Consider the following 17,685-nt stretch of genomic DNA (forward strand, 5'->3'; position numbering starts at 1 on the left):
CGCAAAAACATTTATTTATTTCAATTTTTTCCCGTACTATCTCTATCCAGGCAGTCCTTATCTGTTATTTTCAATTTCCATCTTTCCTCTCTCATTTGCTTCACATATCCTCCTACGCTCTTATATTCACGGATTCCGTCAAAGAGTTTCTTGTTTAGTCCGCTTTGGTCCATTCTCATCATGTGCCCGTCGAATCTCAGTCTTCTGATTCTTATTTTGATTTCCAGGTAATTTATCTCCCGGTAGATTTCCTAGTTGGGTCTTAACCTGTAGCCTTCCTGTGTTTTCTTGGGCCGTTAGATTCTCCTCAGGATCCTACTCTCTATTTTCAGTCATTTTTCCAGGCTAGGGAAACATGTTGTCTTCATTCCCTATAAAATTACTGTTTTATGACCATGTTGTAATGTCTTAACTTTGCGTTAAGTCCTTCTTGTTGTAAATATTGCCTATCCAACTTCATGATTTCCTCCTTTATGCTCTTCTTCTCCAAACCGTTATTACATACTATCTCTCCCAGAAATTTAAATTTCTTTGTCACTCTTATCTGTCCATATTTTTGTCTCTATTACTTTTTTTCCGTAGTTTTTTCCGTCGTCATAAATCCTGTCTTTTCGTAAAAGAATAATGATATATCATTACATAATATAATAATTGTGAGCTCACGTAAATGGAAAACGATTTTATCTTGAGTCATTTCTTTTTTAAATTGACTGCATTCACAATTAATTGGGATAATCGGGAAAAAGTAGTCCATGGGTATAAAGGCACTTTTTCGGTAACATTTGTTAATTTCATTCTTACTACCATTGAACGAAATTTCATTAGAATGTCTTATTTCATTCCACAAACTTATATTATTTATAATCTAGCGTTATTCACCCGTCATCGAGAAAATGAAGGATTTGAAGGGAAAATTGGAAATGTTTTCCGTCATCGGAGACTCCTGGTATAAATATGGGAATTTATATGTTTATTTATTATATACTGACTAATGACTTTATATATTTGCTATTGTGGATATTCGGTTTCCTTTTTCTTTGTAGGATAAGGTCAATAGGAAGGAATATGTAATCTTGCTGATTAATGTAAAATTATAAAAATGTTTTGGAATGGTATAAAAAGTTTTCGGTACTAACAAAACTACCATTTTTCTTATCACTTCCTCAGTTGTTAATTTTTTTTTAATCGATACGATTTGCTAGAGTACAATATTAGTTAAAACACAATTATATAATTATTTTATTTTAATGTTTTTAGTTTCTCAATGAAAATTTTGGATTTGACAGTAGCGTAGTTCGACAATTTTTCTCGATTCGAAATGCTTTATTGACTTTAATGATTCACTATCAATATATCCCTTCAATGATTTTGTTCGCTTTACATCTGATACTGAAAGGCCTTAGAGAAACAGCTAATAGGTAACAATTAGTACTTTAAAAAAAAAACAGGATTTCTTTTTTTGATTTATCAATTTTATTTTGGCGAAGCATGATCACAACTAAAAATTATATAACTCCTCCACATACCAGAACTAATAGAAGTTCAGAGGTCGTTTATTACAGGTTTGGATTTAGTCCAAGAAATCGGCAGACAATGGAATATTTAACTTACTTTGTCGCCGCACCGGAACATATTTCTTGAAACTTGGCGTGGTTACGGCTCTGATATATACGCACACTAATTATAAACATCATACGTTAATATATAACGAAAGTTTCATTAAAAAATAACCACAAGAAATCCTTGATAATAATATTTATATAGTTGCTTATTTTTATTTATTTTTGTAAGAAATATTTTTGCCATAATATCAGTATAAACAATAATTTTTTTATTCCTTTCAAATTTAGGAAATAGATTCGGTCTGAATAAAAGTATAAAGAAAGAAAACCAAAATTTAAGACGAAAGATAAGAAATAAGCTATGAAAAAAATAAGAAAAATTATTAAAATCTTGGAAAATTGATCGATCGATAGACAACAAAAAATAAAAATGTTTAAATAATTTAATTACTTAATAAAGTTATAAAGAATCGAAAAAAATTAAATAAATAAAAAATCTTGAAATGGTTTTAGAAAATGGTTAAAACACGGAATTGTTACGTGTAGATATCAATATTTTAAAAATCTATACATACGTTTATTTTATTCTGCACAATAAACAATTGCAGAGAAACTTGTGCGTATTTTGTTTCTAAGAATAAATGTGCTAGAACTTTAAATTATTTATCTTATAATACGGACATAAATCGCATATGGAAAAATCAATCTCGATACTTAGAGTTTTTAACAAAATAAAATCTGAATGGAAACACGTTTTAACAATAAAAATAAAATAAAATAATAATAAAAAACAATCTTGGAATAGGGTTTAAGAATCTGCAAGACTAGTTTTTGTTACTTATATTAAAAATTCTCATGATAAACATTTCATTTATATTCCTAATTTTGCATCTAAAATAAATTTTTACGATTAAATATCTGTTAAAGTACATATTTTTTTATTAGCATCAAATTAGTTAATTGATTATTTCGTAAATAAATCAGATGAATGAAAATAACCATTTTTTCAATTTAAGCAAATAATTTTAAGATACGAATCATGTATTTTATATTAATATAGATTAAAACGATGCATTAATTACATAATGATCAACCACTGCTATAATTTATAAAGAATAATATTCATCTACACAAGTTTGAAACAGTTTTAATTTAAAAAAAAAAGAAATAAAATTAGATTTTTTGTATAATGATCAAATAAGAGTTATATCTCTTCTTTATCTTTCTAAATGGCGGACATAAGGAATATTTAAAATTTGTAATAGATTACTACCATTTGGAAACAAAATGGTCGATGTTAAAATACAATTCCGAGGATCAGGCAAAGATGGCCTCTAATTTAAGAACTAAACCTAAGTCTCAGAGTAATGCCGCGAACGTCAGATATATCTTCTTTTTTTTTAATTTTAGATTCTAGATATCTTATAGATACAAATATTTTTATTGAAGATCTAGATATAAATATTTTTACGAGGATAGTGATTATTTTTTTCTTTCTTGGTTTATAATAGACAATAGGTACAATTTTGAGTAACCCCAAAATTAAAAAAAATTAGAATATTAAAAAATTAAAATAGTTATATCTATCAGATATATCTTCTTTTTTTTTAATTTTAGATTCTAGATATCTTATAGATACAAATATTTTTATTGAAGATCTAGATATAAATATTTTTACGAGGATAGTGATTATTTTTTTCTTTCTTGGTTTATAATAGACAATAGGTACAATTTTGAGTAACCCCAAAATTAAAAAAAATTAGAATATTAAAAAATTAAAATAGTTGGCAAGGCTATTTAACATAAGATGTTTAGCCATTCCAAAATAACTGATGATTTAAACCAAATGAACTGATTAAGAATATCTTTTAAGCTTTTGGGTTACTTTTTAAAAGTAATTGGTATAGGCATTAATAAGTAATTTTTAAAAAAAACACTTGTATTGAACCTGATCTAACCAGTTATTTGTTACTACAAGCACTAAAATATTAATGGAATTGGCAATGCAAGCGGGCACCTCACAATGTCCGGTAGTTGAAAAGAATACAATACATAACAAGAATAAGCACTAAAATAAATTGTAGTATTTTCTATATATGTATATATAGTTGACCGTAAAAATTTAAATATAAGAAGATGGTCAGGGTTGCGGTCAAAAAAAGAACAAATAGTTTATAACTATTTTAATGTCCGACGTTTTGCCCCACTTTGCAGGGCTTCATCAGGGCTGTTCAAAGCGAACAGTTGAACCAAAATGTAGTATTTTTTATACTTAGGTTCAACATTTTAAGAAAGAAACCAATTCAACCTAGAAATTTACCATATATGGTAATAACAAACATGAAAGTAAGTTTTTTTTTTTTTTTTTAAAGAAAAGGCAGCTGATTATGAGAAATTAATTAGTTTTCACAACAAACTGATCGAGATTTAGAATCCCTGTGAAAAAACTCATGCCTCCCATTTATTTTATAAGTGGTACATGATAAGTGGTGAGTTTCCTAAGAAATACCTAAACAAAATATTAAATTCATAAACAAAAGAATATGGTCAAGGTGCAGTTGAACTATGACCGCATCTGGACCATCTTCATTTTATATATTACACACGGTCAATCAATGATCCTCCAAATATTAAATTCATTGTTTTCGAATTATGTTTAAATACATCATCTACGTTTTTAAGTACATATAAAATACAGACTCAAGGAAAACATAACTTATAAATCATTCTATAATGTCGACTAGTGAAAGTTCCATATTACCCACAATAGACTCGGCAAAAATCATGAACAATCAAATTACAATATCAATGCTCATAGCTAAAAGAATGATTTTTAATACTAGAAGTTTTTTTTATTTATTAATGATTGAAATTTCAACAAAATAAAATAAAACATTTGGCCTACTAGCATTTGAAAACACTTTTCCATTTAGTCACCGAGACAATATGTCAGAAATATATAAATCAATTATTTATTAAATCACCATCAAATACAAAACTGAAAGGGATATATTTCTGTATTGTTTTTTATCATGAAATGATATAAAAATATGTGGAGTGAAAATTATTCAAACATCAACAGCTAAAATTTTCAATTTTTCCACTCATTCTATTTATAAAATATATTTGAAATTATAGTCATCGTTGTGTAATATATAAATAATAATTTCAGATTTTCATTACTTAATTGTCAGAACTGCAGACTCCTAGTGTAACCTAGGGACAAAATAATATTTTTCCTAAAGGCATTTAAAGAAAAAAAAAAAAGGTGATAAAAACTATTTCTAATTACGTAAAATGACATAAACCACGCTGTAGAATGAACATTTTAGCAAACAAAACAATTAGATAAAAAGCGTCAGACTCATAAACCTATTCAGCTTAAAAGATGTTTGAATAACAGATCAAATAATAAAAGGTTATTCATGCACAGATAAAGGAAAAAAATAAAATAAAAGAGAGAGAGATATATTTGAAAACATGAATCATAGCCAGTCATATCTTGAATAAAATAAAATAAAAAAATATAACAGACAAAAATTTGAAATCATACATAAATGTATGTTAAAGTCTTTGTAAACAAAAAAAAACAAAAAATAACCTGAGAAGTTATCCAATAGTTCCGAAAGCAATTAAAAATAAAGATGAACTTAATAAGAAAATATGAAAATAATAATAATTTACTAATTTAGGCTCTTCACGACTAAAATATCATTAAGTAAATTTACAATCGTACTATCACTTTTAAACAAGTACATATTCTTAATAATAGTTATAAACAAAACACATAAAAAATAAGGGGAAAATATCCTTCAATATTTATCTTATATGCATTTATTTACCTCAGAAATAAATGTAAAACTTTGAAAAACTACATTAAATGAAAAAAAAAAATTATATTGGGTCTAAAAATTAATCTTACTTCATTGTAACCACCAGTTCTTGTTCATTTTAAAATTAATAAAGATATATACTAACAAATATAAGAAAACAACAATGATAAAGTCAGTTAAGGAAAACAAAAATCTAAATAAAATTCCTTTCAGTCATTATTTTTTTAAGATAGCATGAATCAACATTGGGATGAGTAAGAAGATGATATTATATTAATTATCATGAAATTATTAGGCTGTAGGCAGTAATGATAGCAACCTATGATGAAAAACATCATCATTCTTAGGATAAACTAATTTTTAATGCGAGGAAATACATGCATGGAATACACAAATTACCTTTTTCTTACCATTGAAAATGTGGAGGCTGAAAACACGAAATAATAAAATAAAAACTTACCTCTAAAAATATGTCAGCACAGTCATGAACAACAAGCACAAGGGTTCCAACCCTTACAAGATTGCAGACCCAAGAGAAAGCCATTAAACTAATAGTTGCAAAATGATGTACAAACATCTGCCAAAAGTCTTTACGTTTAACATCCCTAAATTGAGAAATGGTAAGGGACCAATAAAATGAACTTGATATCATATAATACCACCAACAGTCTGGAGTAATACTCTAAAAAAAAAAAAAGGATGAAATTGAAAAAATGAATCTTGAGAGATAACAAAATATTGAATTGTACATAGCAATATAAAAAATCTAATCTAATTCAGACTTAATACAAAAATTAGATTAGGACCTTATCATTCATAAAAAGTGGTTATCACTGTAATGGATAGTTATCAACGAACTTCATACACTAGCAAGATTCCAGAAATGTAAGAAAATAAATGTTAACAAATTCAGTGTATATTTCAAAATATGTTTATGTTGTAATTTTTTTAAAAGTAATCTAGATGAAACAGCAGTATAATCATCATTATCTTTCGTGAACACAGGATGTAATCTGGCCAAGGTTTATCAAGATTATTTCACTATTCATAAAATTCAAGGAAATTTTACCTGATGTGGGTAATTTCTCCAACATTCATCAATATTCCAAAGCCAGGGCTTATCCCATAAGCAGACAATGCCATAAATAAAAGAATAAGAATAATACAAACATCTCCAACTGTAACAACAAAGAAATGATAAATGAATCATTTTATCATGCAGAATTTGACAAGATTAATTGGTTCAAAACAGAAAATAGATTTATTGACTACTAATCAATAACTTCAAAGGATAGCAATGAGATGTAATATTCTCTAGCAACAAATTACCTGTTTTCGCAGAACTTCACTAATGTTGAAGGTTTTTCTTGAGCCCTCCTAAGCCTTAACCATCTCTCAACCTGTCTTTCAGTCATATCTGACTGTTTGGCTATACTGATGACTTCTTTATATTTCATTTTATTATTTAACTTATATGCTTTTTCAAGCAGTTCATGGAATGGAGCTTTCTTCGGTTTGGACCCCTTAATTCCAAGAGATACCCCAAATGGAGCAAAAACATACCTGTAAACATAGTGACATATTTAACTCCAAATTACTATTTGGAAGACTTACAGGATTAATGTTAGCTACAGCCAATGTTATAATCAGAGACCAACCAAAGTATAGCTTAACATATCAATTCTAAAACTGAAAATATTGGTATTGTAATTGAAAAAATCTAATTACAATTAACACTCATTACCATTCCAACAAATATCGTAGGACTAGCATTCCTATTGCCATAGGCAGAGGATAATACAGATGCCTATGATTAGGATACTGGATCTTTCCATTAGGTTCTAAGTCAGCCCATGTGATGTTAGGTGGTAGCCAAACACTTTGACTCCAGAACGTATCTAATGCACTTCTAACGAAATTCATTTCACTAGGTAAATCACGAACGAAAACGAATTATATCAACATAACTCTTAAAACGGTAGAAGACACAACACAAACAATCGAATCACCTGACGAACCTACAGACACTACGGCAATCCTACAACACTCCCTCACTCCCTCTTCATTGACATTGACAATTTTACCAACCATACAATTGCAAAATATTATGGACTAAGTATATTTCATAAACGAAAATAAATTATCTAAGCAAATTAAAAAATTAATGTCCGAAAGATATTAGATTTTTTAATGAAATTTTTTCTACATAATTTAATTTCTTTTCGTAATGTTTGAAGGAATATTATATATTCCATATTTTCAAAATAAAAGACTCAATTCTTATTTTATATTTTAAAAAATATAGATTTTATTAAAAATTATAATTAATTTTTTTATAAAGTTCTGTAATAGTTTAGAGACAAAAGGTTTTTCATCAAGCAAAACTGAAATATAGCCATCATTGTTAAAGAAAACAAATGTACCTGATGGTCTCAAGCCAGAGTTATTTTATAGGTCAAGTTAAAATGAACGTAGTTTACCATAAATTATTTTAACAATTTTCCCACTATGTTTTACATGGCTGTCTGTTTTGAAAAACGCAGTGAGTGTTTTAATATCCTCGACGAATCGTGAAGTTTCCAGATAAGCATAATATAGGTCGGTTTTCTTGTAATAATGTAACTCCTTTTAAAAATTTGCCAATAATTTTATTTAATGGCGGAGAAGCTAGGCCTTGGTCCCGAAGTACGGGAATTAAAGATCGGTGACAGTTTCTCTAGCAACAAAATTGCATTCCATACTCTCAGATGTAAGTACACACTTTCCATATGTATCCATTTCTCTTATTTACTATGGTGATTTTTAGTATACTATTGGTCTGTAAAGGCGAAGACAAGTGTTTTAAGTATTGGATAATTACAATACTAGTTGTTTTATGCTTCAATAAGATTAATACTTGAAAATTATCTTGAATAGGTTTAAGGTTTTGATTGATTCAAAATATTTTGTAGATGATTTCAAACCTGCAAGTGTGGTTTCTGCAAGCAAGCATGCTTCTATTGAAGTTGGAGCCAATCAACAAATTACAGTTACACACTTGGAAACTGCTGGAGCACCCCAGACAGTTTTCAAGGGATCTCAGCGCCCTTACCAAAAGGAGTGTGTACTTATAATTGATAGAAATACTGGAGAAATAACTCTTGAAAAACTTTCCACAAACATCCTGTTGAAGAAAACACGGTAATATTATTTAACTCTTTTGAACTTTGTTATAACTTCTAGTAAGAACTTTATCATTTTATTTAATCAAGTACAACATTCTCATATTTATTTTAGAAGTTATTTTTATCTTATGTTACCTATTATGTGGTTACTGTTTAGTTAAGATTCATTAATGCATTAGAAGTTTACAATAAACAGTAAATGTCTGTAGAAATACCATGTGGTGTGTATTAGTATTCTTCTATATACATCAACCCATTTATAGAGGATTTATTAGTTTCTATCTAAGATCTATTCAAATAGTACCTAAGTTCTCTGTCATGTGTATTTTAAGTTTATTATGTACTTATTTCTATATACTTAATTGGTTTTAACTTTTAATAACTTATTAGTGAATTCAATTCTAATTTTTAGACAAGAACATAGGCCTACAAATTACAATTCTTCGGGTCGGCCACCAACACCTGTTGAAAAGAAACCTTCCCCACCTCAAGGGACCAGGCACAAGAGTAGTAAACCTATGAATACAAGTTTACGGCATTCTCCATTACAATCTTCACCTTCGTATCCACACCGAAGTCCGACAATACCTCACACTTTCCATAAATCACCTCCTCAAGTCCACATCACAAGTTCAAGGTAAATAGTTTTTATTTAAAAGGTATCTTTTTCGTTAAAGAATTTCATAATTGCTTCTCGATACACAATTTGGTTATTTTTAGTATTACTGGAGACAATTTTTAATTATATATTTTAAACAAAAACTCTGACTTTTTAATATCTTACTTTTATGATATTTTTGTGATGGGCTATTTATTAATCAAAATTATGAAGTATTGTTATTGCTTACAGTTCTTGAATTGACTGTTTTAACTGAGGTTTAAAATAATGATGTTTCAAAGAGTTATTACTTCACAAAACTTACTCAAATGAAACTACTTTTAATAAAGTGTGAACGTTTCACTTACAAAATATTAAAATAAGAAATTAAAACATAAAATAAATTAATAACTAAATAAATAAAAAATTACACATATAGAAAATGTACAGTAAATATAAGGAGAATCAGACATGAGAACTTGTGGAAAGGACAAATATACATCCTTTCCACAAGTTCTCATGTCTGATTCTCCTTATATTTACTGTACATTTTCTATATGTGTAATTTTTTATTTATTTAGTTATTAATTTATTTTATGTTTTAATTTCTTATTTTAATATTTTGTAAGTGAAACGTGAGGCCTTTTAGAATGTGGTGTGTTGAAATTAATTGATCAGCATTAGTTTCCTTTGCTAGTTTTGATATGCTTTCTCCTTTATCAATGCCCTTGTTGACCTGTAATTTTGGTTAAGAGAAAGTACATCATGTATCATTATGGGTTATATTGAATTGAAAATACTACAAACATCTTTCAATGATTTTCTCAAGGTTCTTGATGTTTAATGATATATCGTTTTAGTTTAATCTATTGTTATCTGTACTTTTAACTTAAGTATTAGTGTTTTGTAATTTTTATAATTATTTCAGATCGTATGTATTACTCAGGGACCACGAGAAGATAAAAATCGGATTAATATTAAATAATTTAAAAAAAAAAAGCTCTAAATTTTTACTTAGTTTGTGGTTATTATTATTGTTACTAACTATTTGCAGCTGAATTGGAATTAAATCATGTAAAATTTAATTCATTTTTATAAATTAATAAAAATGAATTAATAATAATTCATTATTAATAATTTTTATAAAAACTTTGTAAACATCTAAGAATTTGCACGGATTTTAATTCAAAATTTTTACATGTTCCGGTTGTATTTAGAACTGTTAACAATAAAATTTGGCAGTTCTTGATCAGTTGCTCAAATTGTGGTTACTATTTAGGCTCATGCTACTCTAATTTATACATTTGATATAATTTTTATATTATATTGTTGATTCATGAAAAGAAGGACTTTTCATTAAAGTTCTTTTAATACTTTTAAGTAAAGATGGAAATCTAACTACCTTTCTGTATAAAGTGGCTAGCCTTAAGTCCTAAAGAAATATCTTAACTTTTAATGTAGTACCATTGCATCTCAATTATGAACAATGCTTTAAGCTCAAGGTAATCTGGTAGTTTGTTAAAGACAGTTTATATAAGTTTACAGATCATTTTTATAGACTGTTTTTCGTCCTTTAAATACATCTGAAAATTCGTAGTCCTTTACAACTCCTATTCTCATAACATTGTAACATTCTTTCCGCTTATGCTATTAGTTTACAAGACAAACAACAACCCAAAAAATACTAGTTTCACTGGCTGAGGATAAGAACAAGTTTGCAATTGTAACCTAAACCTAACACTGATCATGATATAAAAGGAGATAATGGATAAAAGGAATTGATAACTCTGTTAGTTTTATCTAATAATTCTCTCTATAAATTTTTTTCTTTATAAATGAATCTTGTTATCGTTAAAGATAGTTTTCATATTTAGAATTGGGTTTATGGTCACTAGAAATCTCATCTATTTAGGATTAACTATCTCAATATAAATTTTATTGATGATCTTTAATGAAAAAGTCTCTATGTTTACAAGTTAAAGGTTTACATGTAGCTTATAACAGATAGGTAACGTATATGTTTATATATATTTATTTATTTATGATAAGGCACGATAGGATGCGTAACAGACCCGGAAAACATTGAAGAGTTATGGAGGTTGATGAAAGAGTGAGAAAATGTAAGCTTGGTGACACTAGTACAAATTTGTTGTTATGGATCTAAATCATTATTTGTCATAGTTCGTTTACATAACAGTGACTTAGTTATACATATGAGCCTTTAGGTTCACGGAATGACTTACTCAAATTGAATTTAATGTTCATTTATTTACTGAATTCTCAATTTTTAACCCCTGAAAACTGCTTAAATTAAAGATTTTGATATATAAAACAAGGTGTGATGTAGTAAGGAGTGTTAAAATAATCTTTAATTAAAAAATCTCTATTTTTCCAAAAATTTAATGCCTTCATCCACTCCTGTCTAATTATTAGAAGAGTGCACTGATAGAGTTTAGTTTCTAAACTGGTTTCCTTAAAAAAACAATAGAATTACTTCTTTAGAAGAATGAAATCTTAGTTATTTAAATTAAAGTATATTAAAGAAAGAAAAGATACATGCTGCTTGCAATATTGTGTTACTTGATTAGTGACTAAAACCGAACCTATTATATAAGCATATATTATAAAATCTTATTAGGGAATAGTTAACCATTGTTATTATCTAGGAGATGATGTTAAGAATACGATCCAAATTTTAATTAATTATAATTTCTTAAACAAGTTAATTCTGTGAAAGATTTTGTTTCTTAATATGTAAGATCTATTTCTAATTTTTGCTTTTCAAAATTATTTTTAGAAATAAATCTCTGGTGAAAAATATCAATGTAATCTAGTCACTTCTAGTCCATATAATTAGACAATTTGTTAATTTAAAGGGAACTGAATTTTGCTATTGATAGTGCGATTAAAACAAATAAATAAAAAATCATAACAAGTAGTTGATCTTTGATATTCATCAACAGTGAGCTGTTTTGATAGTCACAGTTTTATTATGTTATGGTAAGAAAACATATTGCTTGTGATAATTTTTCTTCATAGTAATTTTCAAAAATCTTTTGAATCTTCTTTGTTATTTTATCAATGTGAAATTAATAAAATAATAAATTGAAATAAGAAGGCTAATTGATTCGTCAGATAGAAACTGACAATTTGTAGGTTCTGAAAATACCCACAATTTATGGTTTAGATAAATTAAATTAATTAAAAAGAAGCATTTAATAATTTCTTCAAAATTTCTATTTTCCCAAAAATGTGGCTTATTACCTTTGACCCACTTAGGTCTTCAATTGTTTGCATGGATGTTTATAGAAATATATTTTTTTAAAGTTATTTGTTCATTAATAACTAATCAATCTCTTGGGGACAACTGAATAGTAATTTAAATAAAATAGTAGCTTTCCAGTTCAGAAAACTAAGGTGGCTACATAAATTACCTAAATGGCTTTTCTCCTTGTAGGCCTCTTCTTTTGTAAATGATATGAACCTTATATTTTATTGTTTTCTTTATAAATTAATATGATGTATATTTTAATATTTTCTTTTTGTCTAATTTGCTTTATCTCACTCTATTTACAGTCCTTCTCCAGCAGCTAGCCTTCCAATGATTGAGGATTTGAATGATAATTCTTCCAGCAGCTTTGATTTAGCTAATGCTCTGAACCTGCCGGAGCTTAAAACTTCCCCCGATTTTTCAGGAGGAACCTTCAATGAGGAAGTAAGGAAGGAATTATTTTAAGTAGTGTGAATTATTTATTTATTGTGTAACTAGATAGTGTAGTGTTCAGCAATGTGATAGTTTCCTATTAAATTATATGGTAGTTTCCTATATACATATTATGTACTAATGTAATTTATTTTTGATTGCAGGAAGTATCTCCTGGAGTCGGAATCCTGACTGATTCATCGAGTGATTCCAGTAGCAGCAGTAATTCTTCAGACAGCGAAAGTGAAAACGAAAAAGAAAAAGAAAAGCCGAAGAAACCAATGAATGGTAATTATTAGTTACAATATATCTATTCAAACTTTTAGATAGATTTTTTAACAACTAAACTTAATATTGTAATGATACAATTAATTTATTTTTAATAAAATAGTCAGACTAGGCACTTATTAGTTTATTTTCAACTCTTCTTAAGCAATATTTTATGAAAAAAAACTATGCATTTAATTCGATATCAAACCTGTCATGAATGGATTTGTTAACCATATTGGATGGTATTTTAAAGGGGTAAAGCTTAGTTAAGTATATTAATAAAAACTTAATTATAATAAATTGAAAATATTGTCTAATTTTGATCTGGTCAGATTAGTTAATAATATAAAGACATAACTTTTGGTCTCAAAAGAAATGTCATACCCTTCTTAGTTTGATTTTTAATACTCAAGGGCATTAAACTCAATGAATAAGAATTTAATATACTGTCGATTAATTTTTTTTTTTAAATCCTATTTTAAAGCGGTTCAGTTTATGTGATCCGATCACATGGAAATGTTATTTCTGAAGATGACATTATTGAGTCATGAATGGATTAGTATTTTAATTATCTCTTCCTAAAAGCTTGGATTTTGAAAGGAGTTAGGTTTCTGGATGATAATTAGTTCTGTTTCACTTATTTTAAACAATCGGCTTTATAGGGAGTTGTTTAATATGTTGAAGAGAAATTTCAATGTGTGATTTGCCTTGGCAGGGTTTTCATAGATTTTCTCAAAATGAATGAATCGTTATTTTTGTAAGGGTCAAGCGGTTGAAAATAAATTTAGTTGGTTGGTTGACTATTTTTCATGTTTCTAGAGACTAAATCAAATTTAGTAATTTGGGAAATATATTTATTATTTAACTAAATTAAAACCAAAAGACTGCCATTTCTAAATGGTCAAAAAATGGATCAAGAAACCATACGAATTTAAGTAAAAGATTAAAAATGATCTCTTCGACTTATTGAATATGGATTAGCTTATGTTAGCCTAGGATTTTACTTTAAAATTAAAGATTCTAAAAATTTAGATTTGTTATTAATTAATTTTTATATTTCATTATAACGTGTAATACGACCTATTTCATATTTACTTTTGAAAGTGACATTTCATGTATTAAACCATATATTTGCTGTGGAGGTAATCCCATCTTATTTTTCAGTTTGTATTTGGCTCACTTGGTTTCTGTTGGTTGTTTAACTTACCCTTTACAACAACTATTAGTCCATTTCAAGACACTTACTGTGCATCTTATTTTGTTATACTACCTAATGTGTTTATGAAAAAAAAATAGTAGATTAGTATCAATTCATGCATTATTGGTATTTAGATGTTTTATTCTGGAAAAAAATCTTATTTGATTTATATACTACATTTAATTAGTATTTTAATATAATATTTCATAAGACAACTGGCTTACAGAGCAACAAGCTATATTATGTACTTTCATTATAAGAACAGGGCCAGTGTCAATTACAAAGGCCATGCAGAAGGAAAAAAGTTGGAGAAGCTTCTATAGATATATCCTCTGTGCAACATGGATGATGACATATCTTGACATGTATATGCTTAAGCCGTATACAATGGGGTGAAAATGAATTTTAAAAAGAATAGTAATTTATACTGGAGTATGAGAAAAGAATGACACAATCAATAGCCACAAAAAAAAAAAAACAGAAAAAAACATAAGCTACAAATTTTCACATGACATAATAGCCTACTTAATACCGCATAAGAGGGAAAAAAAGTTTTTAGACTTTTAAAATTAAAACTTGTTATTGCATGGATTGTCATTCAGAATTATTTATATGAGTAGGGTCGATTTCATTTAAAAATTAAAGAAAAATTTTCTAGAATATCGTTCAATCGATTTGAAAAAAATAGTATGCTTTAAAAAAAAGTTGGGTATTCTGGTTTATCTTATCTCCTGGGATTAGCCAATATATAGCTCTGCCACTTGATTTATATGAAATAAATTATGAACTAAAAACACAGGAATTAGTTTATTTGATTTATTCTGTAGAATATTTCTTAAATAGTTTATGAATATAAATCAACATCTATTAATTTAATGATTATTGGCATTAATGTGTATACATGTCTTTCTTTGTTTTAAATTGCTCTTGTTACATAATAGATGATTGTAAACACTTAAGGTTATTTTAGGAATATTATTATTTTAAAGTTTAAATTTTATTGTATAATCTTGAATATTTAATTTATATCAAGAATGTGATAAAACCTAGAACAGAGGCATAAACCTTGTATTTTTACTGGTGGTCTGTTTGGATAAATAATTAGACACTGTTTTGGAATTGTTTGTAATTTAGATTGAACTGTATTGTTGATCCAATCAGTGAACCTGTTGTGTGATTACTTTATAACCTATGGTGAACATACTGAAGAACTTTGTTGAATAGAGTAGATTTTATGAATTAATTTTGTCAATAGTTCCAGTTTATTGATTCTTAACATTCTTGTTTCAGGTCATGTTAATGGCAAAAGCTCTCCTTCGTTACCGATGATGCCTGAACATTTGTTAAACGAAGACCTACAGCTGTCCGAATCAGGCAGCGACTCCGACTGAATTTTGTACATAATCTACCAGCACCCTTTTACCAATCAACGGATTGTTTATTGCAGGTTAACTCCACTGTGAAAAATTTACTAGAGAGATATTATCCTGCAAAGAATTGTGCATTTGCTGTTAATTATAGTTTTTAAGGATATATATATTTTTTCTTTTGATTTTTAGCTTTTATATTTTTATTACTGTATCCATTGTAGGAAACATGATATATATAAATATATATATAATTGTATGTAATGTATAAACTGTATTGAAATTTTTATGTCTAACTTCAAAGAAAGTGAATTAAAATTATTTTTATCAAAGCATGTCCTTCATGAAACGTGATATTTTATGTATTTGCTCAAGTTTGGTTTCATTTCCACTTTGTACTCTTTATTTTTTTTTTTAAGATAATTTCTTATTTCTGGTATGTTTGATGGCTAAAAAAAAAATATTAAAAATCAAAACAAATAAAAAAAGGAGTGCGGAATGTATGTGCAATTAATATTCATATCCTCTATTAAATTTAATCACAGTAATAAATGTGTACAGAATTCGTGATTTTTTTTATACTTTTTCGAGATAATAGACATTATCAATTTTAGATTTAATTCTAATGTTAGACAATGTACAATCATTATCTTGCCGAACATATGTATAATGTATGGTACGAAGTGTCCATTTTGAAGTGTCCTTGTATAGGTCTAATACGCTATTTTAAAATTTTAACTCTGTTATAAAAACTAAACATATGTGTTTAAGTTTTGTTGTGTATGCTAATGAGTCAAATAAAAGCATAATTTAATTTTGGCTTTATTCTTTTCTTTCTTAAACAATATTCCAATTCCTCTTTCTGAACAGAATTATCGAATCAATTTGTGTTAATTTTATTTTATGTCAGTAAGCTTCTGTTGTGAGATGGAAGGTGACTGTTCGATAGAATGAGCATAGCATATAATATAAATTTAGAAGGAACAAAAAGAAAGAAATAGTTCCCTTTTCAATTTCATTGGTTAGTAAGTTCCTTTCACCAAAGGATTGGACAAAATAGAAAGCTGTCTGATAATTACCTCACAGCTGATTAGACTTATGAAATTTTATGTTTTTAAGGCTATGTAGTATGCATACATTTTTAATATTACTTTTAGGAAATAATACTTACATAAAATTACTTCCCACCCATCCATCCTTAGTTACAAGTGGAGCCAAATTTATAAACAGAAAAAAGGTTAAAGGATGTTGGAATAATATGCTCAAATCTGGTCTAGGATTTACAAAATAAATACTAGAACAAAAAAATTATATATTTATTCTAAAAATTACTGTATTTAAGAATTTTAATTATATTTTAAAGTATAAAAACTAATTTTATTCATAGAACTGGAATATTTGTTAAAATCTTCAAATTTTGTAATTTAAAATTCTTATTTTTTATTAGTGATGTTATTTATGTTAAAAACAAAGTCATTTTGCAATAGTAATTTCAACTAAATCATTGCTGAACATCTTTTAATGAAGTAAACCAAAAACAAAATAGTAAAAAGTGTAGCATATGCAATTCCATCTGTTGATTCCATACATACAACTGAAATTACTATAAAATAAAACTTTTTTTTTAATTTTATATATATTTGTACTTTTAGCATATTTTAATAGAAAGTTTTGAATGTAGATTTAGTAAGATTTTTTTTTTTAATTTTTATGAATGTAATTAAATAATTTCCAAAAATTTCTTAAATGAAAGTACATCTATCATTTAAAAGTGTTAGTAAAAAATGATCTATTTATAAATTTAGATAATGTATAAATAAAGTTTGGGAAAAATACTTTTAATAACTGCTCTGCCTCTACCATGAGCATTAATTATTGAGAGAACTTTGTAGTTATATTCTGTGGCAATAATTTTTAAGCTATTGTTAATCAAACAGTTAACAGTTTCTTGATTTGTTTTAGAAGATATCGAATTGATATTAAAACTGAT

General features: G+C 27.1%; 2 protein-coding genes across 8 annotated transcripts in view; one reads left to right on the top strand and one right to left on the bottom strand.

Annotated features, from left to right (window-relative positions):
- The window catches only part of schlank (ceramide synthase schlank), a 64,572-nt gene extending 57,107 nt beyond the window's left edge, over positions 1 to 7,465 (bottom strand). For 6 of the 7 annotated variants that reach the window (XR_001343543.3, XR_010843382.1, XR_001343542.3 and 3 more), the window contains exons 1-4: positions 7,140 to 7,461; positions 6,725 to 6,958; positions 6,465 to 6,573; positions 5,856 to 6,077 (exon numbers count right to left, since the gene is read on the bottom strand). Coding sequence is in view for 2 of the 7 variants with exons in the window: in XM_014424816.2 (XP_014280302.1) it covers positions 5,856 to 6,077; positions 6,465 to 6,573; positions 6,725 to 6,958; positions 7,140 to 7,318 (744 nt within the window). In the remaining 5 variants the exon portion in view is untranslated. Of the gene's footprint in view, positions 1 to 5,855; positions 6,078 to 6,464; positions 6,574 to 6,724; positions 6,959 to 7,139 lie in introns of all 7 variants that reach the window. The other variant, XM_067047267.1, reaches the window with a different exon arrangement.
- Positions 7,466 to 7,859: 394 nt separating this feature from the next.
- On the top strand, positions 7,860 to 15,861 carry LOC106683385 (ELL-associated factor 1). Its single transcript, XM_014424817.2, has 6 exons — positions 7,860 to 8,144; positions 8,347 to 8,575; positions 8,972 to 9,196; positions 12,734 to 12,872; positions 13,025 to 13,148; positions 15,619 to 15,861. The coding sequence occupies exons 1-6, from the start codon at positions 8,051 to 8,053 to the stop codon at positions 15,717 to 15,719; spliced, it is 912 nt and encodes a 303-aa protein (XP_014280303.1). The 5' UTR covers positions 7,860 to 8,050; the 3' UTR covers positions 15,720 to 15,861.
- The last annotated feature ends 1,824 nt before the right edge of the window (positions 15,862 to 17,685 follow it).

The sequence above is a fragment of the Halyomorpha halys genome, unplaced genomic scaffold, assembly GCF_000696795.3.
Source record: "Halyomorpha halys isolate HHAL.00 unplaced genomic scaffold, Hhal_1.1 Scaffold479.1, whole genome shotgun sequence".
Taxonomy (NCBI): Eukaryota; Metazoa; Arthropoda; class Insecta; order Hemiptera; family Pentatomidae; genus Halyomorpha; species Halyomorpha halys.